Here is a 17,980-nt window from a genome sequence, read left to right as displayed (position 1 = left end):
AAAATAACCCCTATCATGGACGTGTTTTCTTATTTCACCAAGTCTAAGGCCCTGCTACTCAGCTGCCGTGATAGCGCATTTTTATTATTACACGCTTTTATTTATCTCACTCTGTTGTTGTCGTATCCTCAAATCTTGTAACTCAATTTTAACCCACTTCCCAATGTGGTATCGACTGCAAACATCGTATACTTATGTCATACTGATTACAATACTATAGTCTATCATTAAAAATACTGTATATTTTTAAACAATCTTTTTAAACGCTTTCTATTAACTCACTCTGTCTTTTGTTGTTGTCGTATCCTCAAATCTTGTAACTCAATTTTAACTCACTTCCCAATGTGGTATCGACTGAAAACTTTGTATACTTACGTCTTACTGACGACAATACTGTGTTTTATCATTAAAAAAATTAAACAATCTTTTTACACGCTTTCTAATAACATACTCTGTCTGTTGTTGTCGTATCCTCAAATCTTGTAAGTCAATTTTAGCCCACTTCCCAATGTGGTATCGACTGCAAACTTGGTATACTTACATAGTAGATTAACGCTGCCAAGGGGGGAAATTGTAAACACGTGTGGGTTATGGACAGTGGGGTCGCATCAGGACAAGCAGGTGTTGCTGGGAGACAACGGCCGGAGAGAGACGGCTCGTTAGGTAATTATGGGACGCAGAGCAGTGATTGGCCGGTTGTTGTTGTCAGGGACAAGATGGCGCCAGTAAGTCTGGGGATGGGAGCAGGTGGCGGCGGGGGCCGCGGGCGCGGGGCCTGGGGGGGGAGACGCCGGTTAATTAATTGGAAATTAATGAGGACCGGGATAAATACGGGAGCGTGAGAATGAGACGAGGAGTTGTGCTGGGAGCTGGACGGAGACGGTTGGAGCAGAAGAATAGGTTAGCAGTCGAGACGGAAAAGAAGAAGAGATGAGAGATAGAATAGGCTAGCAGTGGAACGGGAACAGAGAGAGACAGTCGGAGTGAGACGGAGACAAGAGAGGGAGCGACAGTTGGAGTGAGACGGAGACGAGAGAGAGAGACAGTCGGAGTGAGACGGAGAAGCCAAGGGAGGGAGCGACAGTCGGAGTGAGACGGAGACGAGAGAGAGAGACAGTCGGAGTGAGACGGAGAAGCCAAGGGAGGGAGCGACAGTCGGAGTGAGACGGAAACGAGAGAGAGACAGTTGGAGTGAGACGGAGAAGCCGAGGGAGAGACAGTCGGAGTGAGACGGAGAAGCTGAGAGAGCAACAGTTGGAGTGAGACGGAGACGAGAGAGAGAGAGATACAGTCGGAGTGAGACGGAGACAAGAGAGAGACAGTTGGAGTGAGACGGAGACAAGAGAAGGAGCGACAGTTGGAGTGAGACGGAGACGAGAGAGAGAGACAGTCGGAGTGAGACGGAGAAGCCAAGGGAGGGAGCGACAGTCGGAGTGAGACGGAGACGAGAGAGAAACAGTTGGAGTGAGACGGAGAAGTCGAGGGAGAGCGAGACAATCGAAGCCGAGACGGGCGGGGCAGAGAGGAGAGTTGGGGGAGAAAGAGACGGAGAAAGAGAGGGAGGGAACGGAGCGAGCTCGGCCAGCGGAGTGCGGCGAGCGAGCAGAGAACGCGCTGGAGTCTTGGTTGTGGACTATGCTGAGTTTGATGAAAATAAAGTGATGACGGAAAAATAAGAAGTTGTCCGCGTAAAGTTCAGCACTACACTTATGTCATACTGATAACAATACCATATTCTATAAAAAAAAAGGATAAAGAAATACAAATTTTAAACAATATTTATTATATGTGTAGTGACATAAGAAGGGAGGGGCTGCTGGGGGCTCTGGGACCCTGGGCGGGCCAGGCGCTTAAGCCTCTTGGCACCAGGTGCTGGGTTCCCAGGCGGGTCCAGACGCTTAAGCCTCTTGGCGCCAGGCGTTGGGTTCCCAGGCGCTTAAGCCTCTTGGCGCCGCCAACGGGGGGGGGGGGGGGGGGCTGTGTGTGCTCTGTGGGATGTCTGGTGGCGCACATGGCCCCACCCCTCGTTGGACTAGGCATAAAAGGGGAGCTCCCTGGACGATCAGGGCCAGTCGTAGCTCAAGACCCAAGACACAAGACCAGCCATCTGAGGACCCTGGGATGTTGTGAGAGCCAGTGGTGGGACTCTGGAACTCCCGACTCTACGACCTTGTGAGGGCGAGTTCCAGAGCGTAGCCAGAGTAGAGTATCTAGGCTGTGTACCTAGGCTGTGTACCTAGGCTGTAAGAGTATCAGGAGTGTTGGAGAGTTGGAGAGTTGGAGTGTTGGATTGTAATAAATAAGTTACCTCTACAAGTGTCTCCGGAACCCGTTACATATGTTATGTTTCGGCTTGGGTGTAATTGTCCACGCTCAACTAACGTTGGCTGTAAATCACCACGGTCCCTTACGTTATGGCAAGCTTCGGGGCCACTTCCTGGAGTTCTGCCGTTACTCGTATGGTACATTTCATTAAAGCTATGTTTTTAAAAGGTATTTTTAAATATTATTTTACACTCTTTCATTTAACTCACTCTGTCTGTTGTTGTATCCTCAAATCTTGTAACTCAATTTTAACCCACTTCCCAATGTAGTATCGACTGCAAACTTGATATACTCATGTCATACTGATGACAATACTATATTCTATCATAGGAAATAAAATATATATTTTTTTAAGCATTCTTTTTTTATGTTATGTGTCGGTTTGGGTCTAATTGTCCACGCTCAACTGACGTTTGTTGTAATTGGCCACGGTCCCTTACGTTATGGCAAGCTTCAGGCCACTTCCTGGAGTCTTGGAGTTCTTCCATTACTAGTACATTTGATAAAAGCGTGTTTTTAAAAAAGTTTTTTAAAATATTACTTATTCGAGAAGCCACCCGGCCCATCACGGACGAGAGCTCAGCGAGGCGGTGGCTCCTTCGTCCTCATCATCACGTGGAGATTCATAGCAGCGGCCAAAACTGGTATCAACGGCGCTGCGACGTCAATGGAGGAAAACATTCGGAGGACCAAAAATTCCACGCAGTGACCACCACGGGGTAAGAGTTGACACAGACTCCAAATATACAGCAGTAGGCAGGCGTCGGTCAGGGTCTGGGATCGAACCCACGGTCTCAGGCGCACCAGGTGAGGTAGTTAACATCTCCTAGCCACCGTGATGATAACGAGAGAGAGACGCAGACTCCAAATATACAGCAGCAGGCATATGGTTCGACGTCGAACCTGCGACCTCCTGCGTACCAAGCAAGGTAGTTAACATCTCCTAGCCACCGTGGCGCCCACGTGTACCCCCCCCCCTCCCACCACCAGCCAGGGTTTCGTGAAGACAGCGACCAAGGGTGTGGGCTCGGTTTTTGGGGATGGGCATTGCCTGCCGGTGGCTTCAACATCACCTCCCCCACCGACGACGAGAGTTCGCTGGGAGCGCATTTCAGTCGACATTGCAACACTGCTGTGCGCCTCCTCCCCCACCTAGCCCCACCACCACCCCACGCACACCCACAACCACCACCCAACACCACCCCCCCCACCCCACCCACTACCACCTCACCCCCATCATTCTCAGCACCACCCCGATCCTCCCCGAGCACCCCACCCACCCCTACCACCACCACCCCACCCACCCCTACCACCACCCCTACCACCCCATCTACCCCCACCACCCCACCCACAACCCCAACCACCCACCCACCCACCCCACCCACTACCACCCCACCCTCATCACTCCCACCACCCCTACCACTCCATCCACCCCCACCACCCCACCCACCCACCACTACCACCCCACCCCCATCACTCCCACCACCACCCCCACCACCCCACCCACCATCCACCACTACCACCACTACCACCCCATCCACCCATAGTTCGTGTTTGTGTGTCTATATACAGGTGGTGTATGCACGACGCTTATCGTGTCGTGCATTGCCGCGACACCGAAATGAACAAGTCATTAATTGGGCGACTGCATTGCAATGCATGCCAAGCGAAATGATTGATTGCGGGTGAGTGCGTGCGCGTGTGTGTGTACGCTCACAACAACGAGCGAAGCGCCGGGTGGCTAAAGCACATCAAGTTGGCACAGCAAGGGGGCACAGGGTGGTGCATCAGCCAGTCATCTCAGTCATCTCAGTCAGTCGACCCATTGCACCTTTGTCTGCCCCGTGACCTGCCAGCGTGCGTTCGACACGTGGCCTCAAGATGCACATGGCCTGACACAAGCGTCGTGGTGACGTCACCGCCACTTAGTGGCGAATGGCGGTTGTTGTTGTAACGTGTGTGTACGTCGGGAGAGCGGTGACGCAGCGGTTAGCGCTACGCTGCGCTACGAAACTGGCGCCCCGGGTTCGATTCTCGCTCATGGCCAACGCGGTGACGATTATCTGAACTGGTCCCGGTCCTCGCCTAGGTCGACTCGGCCTCAAATGTGGACCTGGTGCGGTGTGTAGTAAACGTCGTCACTGGGGAGAGACAAAGGCGGCCGGGCGTGGCGCTGGCCACCGACCCCCTCGTGTACCGTGCCGGCCTTCAGAGGTGCTCGCTAACAGCACTTGCCCCAACAGCCTGCGTAAGGCTATGCGGGGGATCTTTGTGTTTGTCTGTGTACGTTGATCTTAATTCGTTCGGAGGTGTGGAGGAAAGGACAACAAACTGAACACAACAACAAGCAGCAGTTCTAGATGAATTAGTTTGTCAACCTAGATGATGATTTAAAAGTGCATCACAACTCGTATTGGCTTCCTAATATCAAAAGGAAGAGCGTTCCAGACGGCCGCAGAAGCCGATGTGCAATATTAGTCTATGTGCAGTGTTAGTCTATGGGCAATGTTAGACTATGGGCAATGTTAGTCTATGGGCAATGTTAGTCTATGGCAGGGGTCGGGAACCTTTTTAACTTGGGAGAGCCATAAAAGCCAAATATTTCTAAATATATTTCATTGAGAGCCATATAGTATTTTTTACGTATAATAAATGAAATATGTCTTACTTTTAATGCCACTTCTGGTGCTACGTGGTTTTGCTGATGGCCTTGTAGTCAGGTTCATACGTGGTGAGGTTGAGCTTCGTGCAGGCGTGACCCGTGAAAGTTATCTTCAAAACTAATTTCTGTTTACTTTAAAATGACATAGTATTATTAAGCAGTATTTTAAAATCAGTTCCAAACTGATTTTTTTTCCAACTCAAAATTGTCTGGGAGCCATATTCCGTCACTGGAAGAGCCATATATGGCTCGCGAGCCATAGGTTCCCGACCGCTGGTCTATAGGCAATGTTAAACTATGTGCAATGTTAGTTTATGGGCTATGTTAGCCTATGGGCAATGTTATAATATGAACAATGCTAGTCTATGGGCAATGTTAGACTATGTGCAATGTTAATCTATGGGGAATGTTAGACTATGTGCAATGTTGGTCTATGGGCAATGCTAGTCTATGAGCAATGTTAGTATATGGGCAATGTAAGTCTGTGGGGAATGTTAGACTATGTGCAATGATAGTCTATGTGCAATGCTAGTCTTTGGGCAATATTAGTCTATGTGCAGTGTTAGCCTATGTGTAATGTTAGTCTATGGGCAATGTTAGTCTATGCGTGATGTTAGTCTATCTGCAATGTTAGTCGATGGGCTATGTTAGTCTATGTATAATGTTAGTCTATGTGCAATGTTCGTCTATATGAAAAGTGCAGTGCTCGGTTATGGGCAATGTTAGTCTAGGCTATACGTGAGGAACCTTTGTATTCTCTCTTCATATTGTGTGGGCGATTTAATTACACGTGAGTTCACTCTGCTATGACGCCACACATTCCCCAGAATCCTCCTGTCGCCTATGGCTTGAAAAGAAGTGTTTGTGCGGGACTCCGAGTGTGTTTGCCTGTGTGTCTGTGTCTCTGTATGTGTGTATCTGCGTGTGTCTGTGTATGCGTGTGTCTGTGTATGTGTGTGTCTCTATGTCTCTATGTGTATCTCTGTGTCTATGTGTGTGTCTGTGTTTGTGTGTCTGTGTCTGTCTGTGTGTCTGTGTGTGTCTTCTCGGCCACGGTCATGCCCTCCCTTCTCTTTGCTTGCAAAACGTGGGCCCCTCAAATGGAACATCATTGCCAGTTCGAAACGTTTAGGGTGGCCTGCCTACGATCCATCATGTGTTTAACCTGCAGGCTTGATTGTGTAATGAGCTCATAAATCCCTGAAAGATCTGGACACAGTCCCATCGGTGAACTCCTTCGGCAAGCAAGGCTGCGTTGGCTGGGCCATGTAGCCCGCATGCCCAGTCACCGCATGCCCAAACAGCTTTTGTTCGGCCGGATCGAGGGGGCTAGACGGGCGCGGCACGGGCTAGAGAAGAGATGGAGTGATGTGGTACAGGAGGATGTGGAGCTGAGTGGACTTGCCGATGACTGGTACCAGTGGTGTCAAGATCGGCCTCTGTGGAGGAGGCGCTGCTGCTACTAACGACAATTGCCCCTACGTCTGTGACGGCCGTGCGGGGGGGGGGGCTCTTTGTCATTGTATTTTATACTCTTTGGTTCTTTCTGTGAAGTCACGTAGATCACGTTTCGGATCGCAACACAAGCGACCGTCATAAGGTGAGACAATCACAGCAGGGAAACTGCTGAAACAGTTCACGTTTCAGCAGTTTCCCTGCTGTGATTGAAACGTCGTGATCTATTATTTTTTCTATCTACGTGACTTTACCGAAATAACCAAAGAGTATGGATTCCTGAAGTCACGAATGCTTCAAATCAACATTGTATTTTGCCTGCGTGATGTGTATGGTGTAATGTGTGGCGTGTGTGTGTGATGTGGGTCCACACCCCTTGACTTGTTTGCGGGTGATTGATGATGATGACGGCTCGTGGAATACGCAAAGTCAGCTGTCAGCGCGGACATCTCACACGTGCATCAACTCCAGTGCCGCGATGCCAAAATCATCTGAAGGTTCGCCCTTCCTTCCTTCCTTGGCTCCCTTCCTCCACCGTCGACCTTTGAATGAACCACGGTACCTCGCTGCTGACCTCGTCAAGGAGCTATAAACCATCGTCATGCAACACTCCGGCTGTCACCTGCGTAGCAGCAGTGGTGGCTTCTGGCTAAGCCGTCGAACAAAGATGCTATACACTATACACTACGCGATACACTACACTACACACGAAAAAATACACTACACACGACTAAAACACTACACTCCACACTACTACACCATACACTTCTATACACAACAGTATACTCTACTATGCACTACACTATACACTACACACGACTAAAAACACACTCCACACTACTACACCATACACGACTATACACTACATGATACACAACACACGACAATGCATTACACACTACGATACACGACTATACACTCCAGTGTACTCTCCTATGCACTACACTATACACTACTAGAAACACTACACTCCACACTACTACACGATACACTACTACACACTACACTTATAGCTAGCCGTCGAACAAAGATGGCGGTCACTGCATCATCTTCGAGCGGCGCTTTCAGTTGTGCTGCTTCTGCGGCCGTCTGGAACGCTCTTCTCTTCCGATATTAGGAAGCCACTCAAGCTGTGTCCTATTAAAATCATCCACATTGACAAACTCGTTTCTTTAGAACTGCTTTTTGTGTGTTTAGTTTGTTGTCCTTCAACCCCCGCACATCCGATTAAAACGGTTATGTATGGTGCGAAATAAGTTCAACATACATACACACATACGAACCCAAAAAAATGCATTTATTGCAGACCAGACGACGTATGTCAGCATGGAACTGCAGTCCACTCTCTAGATCCAGATGCTGCTGCGGTTGCAAGGCTGTATTATCAAATAGGCCAACAGTGCCTCCTGAATTATCTCAGACTCGATCCCATGCTCAATCCCGTGCTCAATCCCGTGCTCGATCCCATGCTCAAACCCATAACGCCTCAAGCCCATGCTTGACCTTGTTCCCAAATGCATGCTCGATTAAAAGGCTCGATCCCATGCTCGATGACACGCTCGATCCCGTGCCCAATCTCATGTTCGATCCCATGATCAAACCCATAACACATCAAGCCCACGCTTGACCTTGTTCCCAAATGCATGCTTGATCAAAACGCTCAACCCCATAACACATCCAGCCAATGCTCGACCACATGCTCAATCAGATGCTCGACCCCGTGCTCCATCCCACCGTGCTGGGCCTCCATTAGCAAACCACCAATATAATTCTTAACCAGCCCTGGGGGGTGATTGTCAAAGTATAACAACACTTTGACCTCTTTGCTCGCCAAATAAAGGCTCCGTTATACGTGCGTAATTAGGCCTCATGAGAGCCAATTTGTCAGTCTGCGCGAGTCTCGTTATTACATCGCTGACCCTAATTGCACCTTTCATCATCATCATCGCCGTCGTCGTCGTCATGCGGCACTTTGTGTGGCTCGAAGGTCCTCCCTTGACATTCACGAAGCTGCAAACTGCTGCCCCTATAGAAAAGGGCAAACACTGCTGGTCATACCTTTGATACTAGCAAAGAAAGGCTCCCAAAGATATAACTGCTGGACCTGAGCTATAAGTGCTCCGATACGTGTGGCATTGTCTTCGCCCTGTTCGCCTTTTGGCTTTGTTCTCTGATCTGACACTGGTGGTGAGACGAGGCCATAAAGAAGGCAGCAGCTGTCTCTGCTGTAGGTCAATCAGTTTCAATGAGAATGCCTCTAACGTTATAGTTACATTGTTATTAATGGCAATGCCTATAACATTATAGTTACATTATTATAGACAATGCCATATAAAATTATAGTTACACTGTCATTAATGGCATTATAGTTATATTATTCTTTTTCGATGTAAAGCTTTCGTGACTGCATGGATTCATGTTCTTGGTTCTTTCAGTAAAGTCACGTAAAAGGGGGCACCTATGACGCCCCCGGCACAACCACAGCCTGCAGCGTCTCCGAACAACCACAGCGTGCAGCGTCCCCCAACAACCACAACGTGCAGTGGCCCCCAACAGACTGGTCAAGTAAATCCTTACGATCCACTCGCACAGCGTGCGATGGGCCTTCATCCAGCAGTGGATTTAAGCACCAAAAAAACTAGAGGATCAATGTAATGGACAGAGCACGGCACTCCCTCAGGGCAGCAGTGGAGATACCGCGGCTCTTCCTCAAGCCAGCAGTGGAGAGGATGGGGGTCCCTCAGGGCAGCAGTGGACGGAGCATGGCTCTGCCTCACTCTCACCCATCTCCTCTGAGCTGCATGCGATTGTGTGTGAGTGAGTGTGAGTGAGCTGTGTGTATGAGTGAGCTGTGTGTGAGTGAGTGAGCTGTGTGTGAGTGAGCTGTGTGTATGAGTAAGTGAGCTGTGTGTGTGAGTGAGCTGTGTGTGTGAGTGAGCTGTGTGTGTGTGAGTGAGCTGTGTGTGTGAGTGCTATGAGCTGTGTGTGTGAGTGAGCTGTGTGTGTGAGTGCTATGAGCTGTGTGTGTGTGCAATGAGCTGTGTGTGTGAGTACTATGAGCTGTGTGTGTGAGTGAGCTGTGTGTGTGTGAGTGAGCTGTGTGTGTGAGTGAGCTGTGTGAGTGAGTGAGCTGTGTGTGAGTGAGTGAGCTGTGTGAGTGAGTGAGCTGTGTGTGTGAGTGAGCTGTGTGTGTGAGTGAGCTGTGTGTGTGTGTGAGTGAGCTGTGTGTGTGAGTGCTATGAGCTGTGTGTGTGAGTGAGCTGTGTGTGTGAGTGAGCTGTGTGTGTGTGAGTGAGCTGTGTGTATGAGTGAGCTGTGTGTGTGAGTGAGCTGTGTGTGTGAGTGAGCTGTGTGTGTGTGAGTGAGCTGTGTGTGTGTGAGTGAGCTGTGTGTGTGAGTGAGCTGTGTGTGTGAGTGAGCTGTGTGTGTGAGTGAGCTGTGTGTATGAGTGAGCTGTGTGTGAGTGAGCTGTGTGAGTGAGTGAGCTGTGTGTGTGAGTGCTATGAGCTGTGTGTGAGTGCTATGAGCTGTGTGTGTGAGTGAGCTGTGTGTGTGAGTGCTATGAGCTGTGTGTGTGCTATGAGCTGTGTGTGTGAGTGCTATGAGCTGTGTGTGTGTGAGTGAGCTGTGTGTATGAGTGAGCTGTGTGTGTGTGAGTGAGCTGTGTGTGTGAGTGCTATGAGCTGTGTGTGTGTGAGTGAGCTGTGTGTATGAGTGAGCTGTGTGTGTGAGTGAGCTGTGTGTGTGTGAGTGTGCTGTGTGTGTATGAGTGAGCTGTGTGTGTGAGTGCTATGAGCTGTGTGTGTGTGAGTGCTATGAGCTGTGTGTGTGAGTGAGCTGTGTGTGTGAGTGAGCTGTGTGTGTGTGAGTGAGCTGTGTGTGTGAGTGCTATGAGCTGTGTGTGTGAGTGCTATGAGCTGTGTGTGTGAGTGCTATGAGCTGTGTGTGTGTGAGTGAGCTGTGTGTGTGAGTGAGCTGTGTGTGTGAGTGAGCTGTGTGTGTGAGCTGTGTGTGTGAGCTGTGTGTGTGAGTGCTATGAGCTGTGTGTGTGAGTGCTATGAGCTGTGTGTGTGAGTGAGCTGTGTGTGTGAGTGCTATGAGCTGTGTGTGTGTGAGTGAGCTGTGTGTATGAGTGAGCTGTGTGTATGAGTGAGCTGTGTGTGTGTGAGTGAGCTGTGTGTGAGTGTGAGTGAGCTCTGTGTGAGTGACTGTGAGTGAGTGTGAGTGAGCTGTGTGTATGAGTGATTGTGTGTGAGTGAGTGAGCTGTGTGTATGAGTGAGCCGTGTGTGAGTGTGTGAGTGAGCTGTGTGTATGAGTGATTGTGTGTGAGTGATAGAGCTGTGTGTATGAGTGAGCTGTGTGTGTGAGTGAGCTGTGTGTGTGAGTGCTATGAGCTGTGTGTGTGTGAGTGAGCTGTGTGTATGAGTGAGCTGTGTGTGTGAGTGCTATGAGCTGTGTGTGTGAGTGCTATGAGCTGTGTGTGTGAGTGAGCTGTGTGTGTGAGTGCTATGAGCTGTGTGTGTGTGAGTGAGCTGTGTGTGTGAGTGCTATGAGCTGTGTGTGTGAGTGCTATGAGCTGTGTGTGTGAGTGCTATGAGCTGTGTGTGTGAGTGAGCTGTGTGTGTGAGCTGTGTGTGTGAGCTGTGTGTGTGAGTGAGCTGTGTGTGTGAGCTGTGTGTGTGAGTGAGCTGTGTATGTGTGAGTGAGCTGTGTGTATGAGTGAGCTGTGTGTATGAGTGAGCTGTGTGTGTGTGAGTGAGCTGTGTGTGAGTGTGAGTGAGCTCTGTGTGAGTGACTGTGAGTGAGTGTGAGTGAGCTGTGTGTATGAGTGATTGTGTGTGAGTGAGTGAGCTGTGTGTATGAGTGAGCCGTGTGTGAGTGTGTGAGTGAGCTGTGTGTATGAGTGATTGTGTGTGAGTGAGCTGTGTGTATGAGTGAGCCGTGTGTGAGTGTGCGTGAGTGAGCTGTGTGTATGAGTGATTGTGTGTGAGTGAGCTGTGTGTGTGAGTGAGCCGTGTGTGAGTGGATCGACCGTCAGCTTTCCGTGGCTGCGTCTCCAACGGTGTGGCCGCCATGTTGCTGCTTCTCTGAACTCCGAGGTGCGGGGCGCACCACAACAACACGAAGTGGGCAGCTCGCGGTCACGTGACGCACTTCAACCAATCCGGTAGCGTACATGTTTGGGAGGGGCGCACCTCTGGTTGGCTGCTCGCTCGCGGTCACGTGACGCACTTTAACCAATCCGTGGCGCGTTAATCACAGTCACAGAGTGACAGGTCTGGGCTAATTATATATGTATATTATTATAGACAATGCCTATAACATTATAGTTACATTATTATCAGAGCCTGTCTGTTTGCACTGCTTGTGGTTAATGCGTTAACTTGATACCTTGCAAAAGTTCTAGATTTGAAGCTTTCGTGACTGCAAGGATTCATACTCTTGGGTTTTTTCGGTATTTACCGGCGTGACTTTACCGAAAAAACCTAAGAGTATGAATCCTTGCAAAAGGTTTATATTTGGTGTTTGAACATCTTAACACGACTCCTGTTTTATTGTCAGAAAGGCCACAACCCCTACTCTTATTTGTCACACAAAAAAGGTCCCGAAGATATTGCTACTCGCAAGCAGCAGCATCAGCGAGGGTTGATGGATCAGACACTGATGTACGTACGTATGTCGCGAACTTCTTTCGCACCGTACGTGACCAACCACGCTAATCGGAGGTGCGGGGGAAGGACAACAAACTAAATACAACAACAAGCAGTTCAATGTAGTATAGTAGTGTAGTGTATAGTGTAGTGTATAGTAGTGGTGTATAGTAGTGTGGTGTAGTGTAGTGTATAGTGTAGTGTATAGTAGTGTAGTGGATCGTGTAGTGTATAGTGTAGTGTATAGTGTAGTGTATAGTAGTGTGGTGTAGTGTAGTGTATAGTGTAGTGTATAGTAGTGTAGTGTATAGTGTAGTGTATAGTAGTAGTGTATAGTAGTGTAGTATATAGTGTAGTGTATAGTGTAGTGTATAGTAGTGTAGTGTATCGTGTAGTGTATAGTGTAGTGTATAGTAGTGTAGTGTATCGTGTAGTGTATAGTGTAGTGTACAGTAGTGTAGTGTATAGTGTAGTGTATAGTGTAGTGTCTAATAGTGTACAGTAGTGTATTGTGCAGTAGTGTAGTGTATAGTAGTGTAGTGTATAATAGTGTATCGTAGTGCAGTGTATAGTAGTGTAGTATATAATATAGTGATGACGTTTGCGTTGGGGTTAGAGATCACGTAAATGTAACTGTGTCGTAAACCGACCTCCACCTGACACAGCGAATCGGTTTCGGTTGGTCACGTTGTGAACAAAACTTCCCCAATTAATTGCGACTTTAGCCCTAACCGGTCGTGTTGTGTTGGAGAGCAAACTCACAACATATTTTACAATTGAGTCGATGTCTCTCTGTGTGATGAGTTTGTTGATCTATGTGTGGTGAGTCTGTGGGTCTCTGTGTGGTGAGTCTCTGGCTTTCTGTGTGATGAGTCTGTGGGTCTCTGTGTGGTGAGTCTGTGGGTCTCTGTGTGATGAGTCTGTGTGTGTCTGTGTGATGAGTTTGTTGATATATGTGTGGTGAGTCTGTGGGTCTCTGTGTGGTGAGTCTGTGGGTCTCTGTGTGGTGAGTCTGTGGGTGTCTGTGTGGTGAGTCTGTGGGTCTCTGTGATGAGTCTGTGGGTCTCTGTGTGGTGAGTCTGTGGGTCTCTGTGTGGTGAGTCTGTGGGTCTCTGTGTGTTGAGTCTGTCGGTCTGTATACGGATCTATGGGTCTACGTGCTTATGGGTCTGTGATTCTACGGGTCTCAGTTTCTATGGGTCTTTGAGTCGACATGGTCTCTGAGTCTATGGGTCTCTGAGTCTATGGGTCTCTGAGTCTATGGATCTCTGAGACTATGGTTCTCTGAGTCTAGGGGTTTCTATCGACCTACTTACCTACCCACCTGCCGACCCGCCCACTCAACACATGTCGTTCTACGCCCCGCGGCCGCATGTCTTATAATTTCCATCTTGTCAGGTGACGGCGTTGTTATGCTCATGTAGTAGTATTAGTAGTAGTATTATTATCATTATTTCTGTCTCACCTGCAGTATTTGCCGTCGCGCTCAGCGACCAAGAAGACGAAAAAACAACAAAGGCATCGCTCCGGAATTGCCACGGGGCTGGGCGCGGGTGCTGTGGTGTGGGTGGGGCGGTGGTGGGAGGGTGATGGTGGGAGAGTGGTGGTGGGGGGTAGTGGTGTTGGGGGGTGGTGGTGGGGGGCGGTGGTGGGGGGCGGTGGTGGTGGGGGATGTCCTCTAGCTCCCCTAGGTCGACTCGGCCGAAAATGAGTACCCGGTGTGTAAACGCCGTCACTCGGGAAGACAAAGGCGGCCGGGCGTGGTGCTGGCCACCCACAGCCCCTCGCTTGCCGTGCCGGCCTTCATAGGTGATCCTTCGCTAACAGCACTTTCCCTAGCGGTGTGTTCAGGCTACACGGGGCACCTTTGCCTTTGGCGTGGCGTGAGTGGCTGGGGGTACTGTTGGTGACTTGACGAAGGTCACGCTGTTGTCTCTTTTCACGGGGTAAGGGAAATCGTTTAAAACCAAGTAAAAAAAAAGATCGGAACGTAATGTAACGTCGCTTTAAAGTCAATTAAAAATATATTTTTTTTATTTTATCAGGCAAGGTCACTGCCAGGTGAGTGGCGATGGAGAGAACAGGTTTCCTGGATCTAGCCAGGACAATCATTATCGTCTCACCAGGACCCTCAATATTTAAAACTACTGAATAATTTTTTTTTTAATAGATATTCTTACTAATCAAGGCCCCCCTCTGAGATATGGCGTGGCTCTTTTTCACAAGCCCTGACCTGGCTATCACAAATGATTGCAACTCAGCCAAATGGTGACTTATCACGTGGATATTCATAGCGGCAGCCAAATATTCTCAACGCATAGAGATACACAGAGACCCATAGAGATACATAGATACCCATAGAGATACATAAAGACCCATAGAGATACATAGAGACCCATAGAGATACATAGAGACCCATAGATATACACAGAGACCCATAGAGATACATAGAGACCCATAGAGATACATAGAGACCCATAGATATACACAGAGACCCATAGAGATACATAGAGACCCATAGAGATACATAGAGACCCATAGATTTACACAGAGACCCATAGAGATACATAGAGACCCATAGAGATACACACACTCCCACAGAGATACATACAGACCCATAGAGATACACACACTCCCATAGAGATACATACAGACCCATAGATTCAACTAAATTATGTTTTATTGTTACCAGGCAAGGCCCCTCTGAGCTACGTAATCGCCCCTTTTTCAGAAGCGACCCTGGCCCATCACAAATGATAACAGATCGACCAAGTGGCTGATATCACCATCACGTGGAAATTTAAAGTAGCAGCAGAATACTCTGAACGCGTGTTGCTAAATGTGGAGAAGAATCCAAGCGACCACAGGAAGAAAATGCAAACTCCAAATATATAGCAGTGGCAGGCGTCAGGGTCGGGATCGAACCCACGACCTCTTGTATACCAGGCGAGGTCGTTACCATCTCCTAGCCACCGTGATGATGATGAGAGAGAGAGACACGCAAACTCCAAATATACAGCAGCGGCAGGCGTCAGGGTCGGGATCGAACCCACGACCTCTTGTATACCAGGCGAGGTCGTTACCATCTCCTAGCCACCGTGATGATGATGAGAGACAGAGACACGCAAACTCCAAATATACAGCAGCGGCCGGCATGGTCAGGCTCGGGATAGGATCCACGACCTCCTGTATACCAGGCGAGGTAGTTAACATCTCCTAGCCAGAGTGATGTTGATGAGAGAGAGATGCAGAACTCGAAATATACAGCAGCAGCAGACGTCAGGGTCGGGATAGAACCCACGAACCTCCTGCCCTGAAAACTTGAGATCGCGTCTCCAAACCCACGGGGACGAATGTCTGTGGGTGAGCGACCTTGCCCAAGCCCTGGGCCAAATAGCCGCCAAGTCACGGCCAAGGGTGTGACCCCTCGCGATGGTGGCATCTATAAGAAGCGTCAACCACTCCCTGAACTCTCCAGAGACCGGGGGGTGGTGAGAAGACTGGCACAGCAGACAGTCCATCTCTCTCTCTCCATCTCTCCCTCTGAGTGCGTGTGAGTGAAGTTGGTGGGTGTCTGTGTGTGTGTGTGTGACCTTGACAGCTGACCCCCGACAGTCCGCTAAAGGCAACACGAAGGAATCTTTGTCCTTGTGGTGCGAGGTCTCCACAACCGCACCGCCAATCGCTTCTCGATCCTCCTTCTGCTGCTACCCACGCGAAACTTGATCTCCCACTGTCATCATGAGGCTCGCGTTGGGTGCCCTCGTGGTGGTGGTGATGGTGGCCGCCCTGGGGGTGGAAGCCACTCACCTGAGAGGTGGCACCATCTCCTGGATCCAGGAGGAAGGTGGCAAGGTGAGTGTGTGTCTGTGGGCGCGTGTGAAGTGTCGAGTTGGCAGAGTGGTCGTGGCAGCGGGCAGTGGCCAGCGCTAAGCTGCACTTCGAACCCGGCGACCCGAGTTCGATTCCCGCTCACGGCCAACATCAGTGATTGTTATACCTTGAAACAAAAATATATTTGTTTTGTCCCTGGGTTGTAAGTGTTATTTCCTAATTGCTTATGCCTCAAAAGTGCAGAAAGTGGCTATTATTCTTATTACCCACCAACTTTGCTTTTGTGACCAGGACAGTGATATTTTGAAATGTACCTATTTTCAATGAGAAAAAAGGGTAAATTTGTGTCAATCCTTCACGTAAAGTCCTGGTCACAAAAGCAACGTTTGTGGGGAATAATAATAGCCACTTTCTGCACATTTGAGGCATAAGCAATTTGGAAATAACACTTATTACCCAGGAACAAAAATCGATCGTGTTACATAGTGAATTATCTGAACCGGTCTTGGGCCTCCCCTAGGTCGACTCAGCCTCAATGAAGACCCACCCTAATGGAACATCTTTGCCGGCTAAAAACATTTAGGCTGGCCTGCCTATGACCCATCCTGGGATTTAACCATGCTGGATTGTGTGAGGAGCTCACAAACCCTTGAAAGATCTGGACAAAGTCCCATCGGTGAGCTCCTCCAGCAGCCAAGGCCACGTTGGCTGTGTCATGTAGCCCGCATGCCCAGCCACCGCTAAACGGGCGCGGCACGGGCTAGAGAAGAGATGGAATGATGTGGTACGGGAGGACGTGGAGCTGAGTGGACTTACCGATGACTGGTACCAGCGGTGTCAAGATCGGCCTCTGTGGAGGAGGCTCGTGAAGGACGCTGCTACTGGGCAGTTGGAGGCAGTCGCCCTCCAGCAACGTAATTTATGGACGGCCCCTAAGCCACACTTTGTTGAGTGGCTGTCACTTGCGATGGGCCAGGTCGCTTAGGGAACGACGACTTTAGAAAGCTCAGTGGGCAAATTGCCTCGGTGAGGATGGAGGGGGCGGGTGGATGGTCTGCTGTTGTATCTGGAAGTGACACAGCGGATTTGTTTAACCTGACGCGTAACCGTTTGCTGTCCTGAGAAAAGAGCTTTACGGCTCTTCGGATTCCTCCTCCAGCGGTATAAAACGCTGATTCTGACCTCTCGCCTCCCTCCATACCTCCCCCACCACACACCAAACAAAGACAAAGGCCCCCGCGTGTAACCTTGATAGACTGTTGGGGCAAGTGCTGTTAGCGAGCGCTTATGAAGGCCGGCACGATACACGAGGGAGTTGGGTGGCCAGCACCACGCCCGGCCGCCTTTGTCTCCCCGGTGGCGATGTTTAGTACACTACCGCACCGGGTAATCGATTGAGGCTGAGTTGACCTAGGGGAGGATGCACAGGACCGGTCGTCATTGTGGCGTTGGTGGCCGTGAGTGGGAATCGAACTCGGGTGGCCGGGTTCGTGGCGACAGCGCACTAACTGCTGAACTACTTTTCCCCCCACCACACCACCACACCACCACACCACCACACAACCACCACACCACCACAACACAACCACCACACCACCACTACCACAACCACCACGCCACCACCACACCACCACACCACCACGCCACCACCACAACACAACCACCACACCACCACTACCACAACCACCACGCCATCATCACACCACCACACCACCACGCCACCACCACAACACAACCACCACACCACCACTACCACAACCACCACGCCACCACCACACCACCACCACAACACAACCACCACACCACCACTACCACAACCACCACGCCACCATCACACCACCACTACCACAACCACCACGCCATCATCACACCACCACACCACCACCACAACCACCACGCCGCCACCACTACCACAACCACCACGCCATCATCACACCACCACACCACCACGCCACCACCACACCACCACCACAACACAACCACCACACCACCACTACCACAACCACCACGCCATCATCACACCACCACACCACCACCACAACCACCACGCCG

General features: G+C 49.9%; 1 protein-coding gene across 1 annotated transcript in view; it reads left to right on the top strand.

The window, feature by feature from the left end:
• Positions 1-15,592: 15,592 nt before the first annotated feature.
• The window catches only part of LOC133359828 (IgGFc-binding protein-like), a 92,871-nt gene continuing 90,483 nt past the window's right edge, over positions 15,593-17,980 (top strand). Inside the window, exon 1 of the mRNA XM_061578368.1 lies at positions 15,593-15,949. Within this exon, the coding sequence (XP_061434352.1) occupies positions 15,836-15,949 (114 nt within the window). The 5' untranslated portion in view covers positions 15,593-15,835. The remainder of the gene's footprint in view (positions 15,950-17,980) is intronic.

Source organism: Lethenteron reissneri, chromosome 66, assembly GCF_015708825.2.
Source record: "Lethenteron reissneri isolate LAM-NWPU_2019-01 chromosome 66, ASM1570882v1, whole genome shotgun sequence".
Classification (NCBI taxonomy): domain Eukaryota; kingdom Metazoa; phylum Chordata; class Hyperoartia; order Petromyzontiformes; family Petromyzontidae; genus Lethenteron; species Lethenteron reissneri.
This window is presented reverse-complemented; position numbering and strand designations above follow the sequence as displayed.